The 7413-nt window shown below is 48.0% G+C and overlaps 1 protein-coding gene across 1 annotated transcript; it reads right to left on the reverse strand.

Annotated features, from left to right (window-relative positions):
- Window positions 1-1296: 1296 nt before the first annotated feature.
- Window positions 1297-1818, reverse strand: LOC138844011 (large ribosomal subunit protein uL23). Its single transcript, XM_070050053.2, has one exon. The coding sequence runs from the start codon at window positions 1796-1798 to the stop codon at window positions 1328-1330; it is 471 nt and encodes a 156-aa protein (XP_069906154.2). The 5' UTR covers window positions 1799-1818; the 3' UTR covers window positions 1297-1327.
- Between the last annotated feature and the right edge of the window lie 5595 nt (window positions 1819-7413).

Raw genomic sequence — 7413 nt, forward strand, 5'->3', positions numbered from 1 at the left:
TCTACAGTCGTAAGGGAGACGCAACAGATTCACAAACGCACGCAAGACACAGCTGCACCTGATTGCAAATGCGACAGTGCTGACAACACTGGCCCACGTCCATCCACCGGGTGCTAATCAGCTGCATTCCACCAGACACGGTTTGCGTTTCCACAGCTAGGAATAGTTTGCACGCTCTCAGTTTTCTGCAGGCTAACTCTGATCTCTGCAGAGCTGTGAAACTGACTGGCCAAAGACAGAGAATGAGCACACTGGAGACATCGCCAGCATCTTGTCGACAAGACGTCCCCGTATTTTCTTTGGCCCATGTTAAAATCTGCATTTTCCCCTATGTGAATAAACATATGAAAAGTTTTCCCTGGAGTGTTCAATGAATGTTGTTCACTATTAACCATGATTTGTTTTTTTTTTTTGCCTGAGTTCCCCGTGGAAGAAGACTCACCTGGTGGCTGACGTGAAGGATTCTTCAAGCAAGGTCTTGATAACCATTCTTTTCTTCTTTCTGAAATATACACACATCAGGCTATCTGATTTCCACCACCTTCTACTTCCCACAGATCAATGCTTTGTGTATTTATTAACTTCTACAGGCAGTGAGAGATCTTCCATCCACTGATTTATTCTCCAAATGCCTGGAGTGGTTGGAGCAGGGCCAGGATGAAGCTGGGAGCCTGTAACTCAGTCTGGGTCTCCTGCATGGGTGGCAGAGACCCGACCACTTGAGCCATCACCTGTTGTCTCTCAGAGTGCACATTAGCAGGAAGCTGGAAGCAGAAGCAGAGCAGGAGGGAGACATGTGGCCCAGCGGTTAAGTTGTCATTTTGGACTGACACATCTCATACTGGTATGCTGGCCTGAAGTCCTTACTCCTCTGCCTCTGATCCTGCTTCCCTCTATTGCACACTGGGAGATAGCAGGTGATGGCTCAAGTATTTGGGTCCTTGCCACCCACAGCTAGGTCTGGATGGAGTTGAGGGTTCCTGGCTTTGGCCTGACCTAGCCCTGGCTGTTGTGGGCACTTGGAGAGTGAACCAGTAGATGGAAGATCTGTCTGTCTCTCTGCCATTCTGCCTTTCGAATAAATGTAAATAAATAAATAAACTTTTATTTTAAAAGATGCAGAATTGGAACTCAAACCCATGCTCTATGACCTGAAATATAGAAGCTCCAGGTGGCATCCTAACCAAAGTGCACCAGATGTCTAACTTCCAGATACACGCTTTTTGTTAGGAAATCTTTTATTTCCAACACACAAACTTCTTTCTTTCTTTCTTTTTTTTTTTATGGTGAAAAAACATATATTTAGAATTAGCCAGCTGGACTCCGTTCAGATGATCCCAATTTTGTTGGCAACGTCCAGAGCATCATAGTCAGGAGCCAGCCGCACATACGCCTTCTTCTCTCCGTCAGGTCTGATCAGGGTGTTGACTTTGGCCACATCAATGTCATAGAGTTTCTTCACAGCTTGTTTGATCTGGTGCTTGTTGGCCTTGACATCCACAATGAACACCAGTGTGTTGTTGTCTTCTATCTTCTTCATGGCCGACTCCGTGGTCAGGGGGAACTTGATGATGGCATAGTGGTCAAGCTTGTTTCTCCTGGGGGCGCTCTTCCGAGGGTATTTGGGCTGCCGTCGGAGGCGTAGCGTCTTGGGCCGCCGGAAGGTGGGGGACGTGCGGATCTTCTTCTTCTTGTGGCTGTGGACGCCTTTCAGCACTGCCTTCTTGGCCTTCAAGGCCTTCGCTTTGGCTTCGACTTTAGGAGGGGCAGGAGCTTCCTTCTTCGCCTTCGGCGCCATCTTGGTGAAAAGCCACAAACTTCTTTCTCTTGATCCTTTCCAATTATTTTTCAATTACCTAGTGCAGGAAAAGTTCTTTATGACTCAAGTTTGTGGTTAAGCATAAAAATATTCACTAATGTTCCTATGTTGAGGAAAGAACAATTGTTAAGTTTTAACTAAAGTTCTAAATGATCAAGGTAGAATCAGCCATCTCTGAAAAGACAAGCCAGACACCCAATGTTTTGAGCTGTTGAATACTCAGACACTGACACAGGAAAGACATATGTTAAAATCTCCAAAATATGTAAGGAACTCAATAATAGGAAAAAAACACTTGATTAAAATAGCCAAATAACCCTGTGAAAGAATGGACAAAATCTTGAACAGTTATTTCTCCAGAGAAGATACACAAATGGCTAACAGGTGCATGCGAAGTTCTCAAAATCACTAATCATCAGGGACATGCAAATCAAAACCACAAAGAGGTATGACCTCACTTCTGTTAGGTTGCTGTTATCAGAAGACAACAGCCCCTAAGTGTTGGTGAGATGTGGAGAAAGGGGAACCCTTGCACAGGAGGGTTGGGGATATAAATTCATATAGCCCTTGTGGAAAACAGTGCGGCGCTTCCTCAAAAAACTTAGAATTAGCATATAATTCTAGTGTCCAGCAATCACACTTCTTGGAACTAAAGGCAGAATCTCGAAGAGACAGCTATATGTCCCTACATTGCAATGATCATTTTGGCACTATTCACAACACTCAGTGTATGGAAGCAACCCAGGTGCCAATGAATGGATGAACGGATGAAGAAAATGTGATAGACACACATGATGGAATGCAATTCAGTTTTTACAAATAATAAAATTCTTTTATTTGGGACATGAAAGATATTATACTAAGTGAAATAAACCAGGTACAGAAAGAGAAGTACTACATGAACTCACTTACGTATGAAATCTCAAAAAATCAAACTCATTTTAGTAGAGAGTAGACAGAGATTACCAGCGACTGGGGAGAGGGTGGCTAGGGAGAGGGAGGTACTGATCTAAGAGTGCAAGACTGTGTTTAGGTAAGAGGAATAAGTTTGATTTCTTAAAAACGTTTATTTTCATCTACTTGAAAGGCAGAGAGAGACAGAGAGAGAGAGAGAGAGAGAGAGAGAGATGGAGATATCTCCCATCTACTAGTTCATTCCCCCAGTGCCTGCAACAGACAGGACTGGGCCAGGCTGAAGCCAGAAGCAACAATTCCCTTGGGTCTCCCACGTGGGTGGCAGGGACCTAAACACTTGAGTCATTATTTGCTGCCTCCCAGGGAGCAGCAATAGGAAGCAGGATTGGAAGCAGGGTAGCTGGACCGCCAATTGTCACTGTGATACAGGAGGCAGGTGTCCCAAGTGGCAGCTTAACCTACTGCACCACAACACCCACCCTGAGAGCACCAAGTTTCAGCAATGCATTACACAGAACGGTGACTACTGGTGTTGGTGAGAGTGTATATTTCAGAATAGCTAAAAGCAGATTTAAAATGCATTTCAAAGAAATGATAAACATGTGAGGCATACGAGGTTAAATAGCTAGATTTAATCATCCCACAATGTATACATACATCAGAACACCACGTTGTAGCCCATACATATATGTAATTCTTATTTAGCAATTAAAAAGCAACCCATCAATAAAAACAATTAAAAACCAAGAGATGCAAGATGACTGTATTTTGAATTTTTGGTTTGGGACTTGTTTGAGAAGATTTTGGCAATGCCTTATGCGTTGAAGATTTTCACTCAACTTTTTCCATCAAGTTTTTACACATCATTTCCTATGTCCACGTGTAGCACTGACCATTGCTGTACCTATGTCAAATAAAGACTGGCTTACAGAAGGGTCTCTGTGGCCTGCTGTCAGGGAGTGCGTATGTGTTGGCCTGGGCTTTATTTCCTATCACCCTTATTCCACTCAGTTGCATATGAAGTCACGGGATTAATTTCTGGCTGTGGACGAAGGCCAACTTCAAGGCCTCTGCACCTATAAATCAGGGAACTGGAGAGCTGTGTCAGATTTACCCAGCACTCTTGCAGAGAGATGCTGCCTTCACGTGTTAGGAGCAGACGTCGAATGCCAAAAATACTTGCAGAAGTGCTTCGTGACTTTGCTGCCTGCTGTAGAATTTAAGACGTGTGTGTGCTCTTGAGTGCATACACTGTGCTTGTTTACCATCCCATGGTGGTGCCATCTCTCCTTCAATACCTCTAATGCCCTCCACACCCTCAGTCCTGAGCCTTCCGTGTGCCCTGGCTGTGTTCTACAAAGCCAAGGCCATGGCATTTGGGCCACACAACGGTTTCTGGTGGCAGTATGTGTCGTCTTTCGCGTTGCTCTGAACTCTACTGAACACTGGTGGGTGACAGTGTCCTGGGCTCTTCAGGGTTTACTCAGATTTCATGGGCCCTGTAACCTGAGCTCCCTAAATGGAATGGTTTAGTGGTTCTGGTCAGGTGACTGCTTTATCCCAGCCCCGTGCTGAACCATCACGTTTACGTGCGTCTGTTTGAGCCGTGCTGTAGTCGGTGCAGCAGAGCAGGGGTCAGAGCACCGGAGAGGACACCTGGCCATCGGAGTGGCCCACGCAGCCCAGTCCCTGCCTGCTGTGCTGCTAGCTCCATGCTTGACAGCCAGGCTGCTGGCCGCTGGTCCCCTGCCTGAGACCCAGCCGCTCAGCTCCTGTGGGATGTTGCCAGCAGCTTGTCTGGAACAGCCACAGCTATCTCAGGGACACTGGGAGGAGCGGTGTGCGTAACAAATAGTAGAGGCTTCTTGGTGGCCTGGGGAAGAGGCAGAACTGTTCTGGAGCTGATGGTCACACTGGCTGCTACCCCTGGGGCCATGGGCTTGGCGGATCACAGACGAACTTGCAAGGTCTCAGAGTCCCTTTGTTCAAGCACACACGTTTGAGGAGCAGCTATTTATAAGTATAATCATGTCCCAGTCACCGAGCTTATTAAAGACATAAATATTTTACCTCTTAGCAGTGATGAAAATAGCTTTCACAGGTTTCCTGGCAGGCAACGGCACAGTCTCACCAATCGCTTTCATCTGCAGATTCCAACCTAATAAAGTATTGATCTAGGGAACAGATCTTGTTTCCAGTCTCATTCCTGAAAAGTATAAAACCAGACTGACCAGGCCTGGGGGTGGGGTGGAGTGGGGAGGGGGGGCTTGCCACCACCTTGTGTTAGGTAGATTCTCATGGATGCTTTGGTGAGTGAGGTTGAAACAGAATTGGCGGTAGAATAAAAATCACCAAACTCTCAGCCGGCGCCGTGGCTCACTAGGCTAATCCTCGGCCTAGCGGCGTCGGCACACCAGGTTCTAGTCCCCGTCGGGGCGCTGGATTCTGCTCCCGGTTGCCCCTCTTCCAGGCCAGCTCTCTGCTGTGGCCAGGGAGTGCAGTGGAGAATGGCCCAAGTGCTTGGGCCCTGTACCCCATGGGAGACTAGGATAAGCACCTGGCTCCTGCCATCGGATCAGCGCGGTGCGCCGGCCGCGGCGGCCATTGGAGGGTGAACCAACGGCAAAGGAAGACTTTCCTCTCTGTCTCTCTCTCTCTCACTGTCCACTCTGCCTGTAAAAAAAAATCACCAAACTCTCCAAAGCTTGAGGAGGCTGTGTTGGCCAGGATAGGTCTCTCGTTGCTGTCTGATTGCGTATCTACCTTGGGTATCGCACTGTGTGAGTGATTAACCTCTTCTTGCTCCAATGCCCTGGAACAATTTAAGCTCTATATGGAAACCTCATAGTCAAGTCCCTCCTTGTGTTGCAGGCCCTTCGATGAAGAGGGGTGGGATGAGAGAGAAAGTGCTCCCACCCACTGGTCCACGCCTCTGCAACAATCCCTGGATCGAAACCAGAAACTCCTCGTGGGAGGCAGGAACCCGGTCACTTGAGCCATCACTGCTGACTCCCAGGATCTGCACTAGCAGGAAACTGGAGCAGGACTTGAACCCAGGCACTCCAACGTGGGATGTGGGCATCTTAACCTCTTGGCCTTGGCCAGAGGCCCTCCTCAAGGCGGTTTCTTTATCACTTCACCGGCTCAGCTCAGACTGGGAGCTGTAAGTCCTTCTACACAGATTGGCGACAGAGGGCGCTGTGTGCAACAGGCTTTATTACAGACCCATAGAGCTTGCAGAAGACAGTGCCAGGTGCACAGCACTGGACTGAATGAACCAGGAGAGACCAGGATTTTCTGCTTTGCCCACTAGGGTTTAGCATTCCAAGCGTGGTTTAGCATGCACTCTCTTTTTCTCTTAGTTTGTCTTTTGCTGCCTCCTTCATCAACTCCTTGCCTCTCGATTCGGGAGAGTCATTCCACTCCAACTAGCTCTGCTGCTACAACTGAGGCCCAGGTCCACATAGTTGAGGACCTGTGCATCTCTCCTGCCGTCGGGTCGGTGGACTCCTGCTTCATCCTTATCATGGTGGCTTCCTGGAGTTGGACAGCGAAAGGTTTAAGCTTGGGGCCGGCCCTGTGGCATAGCGGGTAAAGCTGCCACCTGCAGCGCTGGCATCCTATATGGGTGTTGTTTCAAGATTCAGTTGCTCCACTTCCAACCCAGCTCTCTGCTATGGTCTGGGAAAGCAGTAGAAGATGGCCCAAGTCCTTGGGCCCCTGCAACAGCGTGGGGCACATGGAAGAATCTCCTAGTTCCTGGTTTCGGATTGGCACAGCTCTGGACATTGCTGCCATCTGGGGAGTGAACCATCGGATGGAAGACCTCTCTCTCTCTCTATCTCTCCTCTCTGTGTGTAACTCTGACTTTCAAATAAATAAATAAATCTTTGGGAAAAAAAGGAAAGGTTAATCTGCTGAGGAGGAACGTGGGCCACCTGCAGCCCCAGGACCTCGATCCCCAATTTGGATAACAGCCAATCTGGTTTCGGGGAACCAGGTTGTCCCTCTTCATACATACCAGGTGCAGGGGCAGTCAGGGATCCAGAACAAATTCATGGCGAACCTCATACCTCTGTGACCTGAAGCCATTCATTCTACTACTTATTGAGGAGACAGATGCTTGAAAGTGGTATAAAGGGCAATAATGGGCCAAAAGGTGCAATCATTCTTGGTATTTTTTTTACAATTGGTGGCTGTGGCTGTTCAATCAAACCAATGCTTCATTTAATAGAGACTGTGATTTTGCAGCACAAACAGGGTAAGGCTGCTTCCCAAAGCACCGAGCCTTTTGCCACTGCCTGCTGCATTATCCTCAGCATGGGATGGCTTTACTGCCCCAGGACACCGTGTGACCAGGGTACTGTCCACAGAGAAACTGATTCATCATGGATCTAACTGAGAAGAGGAGACTGGGAAGTGCCCCAAGTGTGTGCATGGTCCCTCTCTCTCTCTCTCTCTCTCTCTCACACACACACACACACACAGAGAGAGAGAGAGAGAGAGAGAGAGAGAGAACGCACTCCTAACCTTTTGTTCACTCTCCATATGCCCACAACAGCTGGGAGTGAAGCCAGAAGGTGGTTAATTAATCTGGGTCTCCCATGTGGGTGACAGGGACCCAAGTACTTGAGCCATAACCTTTAGTCTCCCAGGATGTGCATCAGCAGGAAGCTGTA

Source organism: Oryctolagus cuniculus, chromosome 10, assembly GCF_051225735.1.
Source record: "Oryctolagus cuniculus isolate XC-2025 breed Fujian yellow rabbit chromosome 10, ASM5122573v1, whole genome shotgun sequence".
Taxonomy (NCBI): Eukaryota; Metazoa; Chordata; class Mammalia; order Lagomorpha; family Leporidae; genus Oryctolagus; species Oryctolagus cuniculus.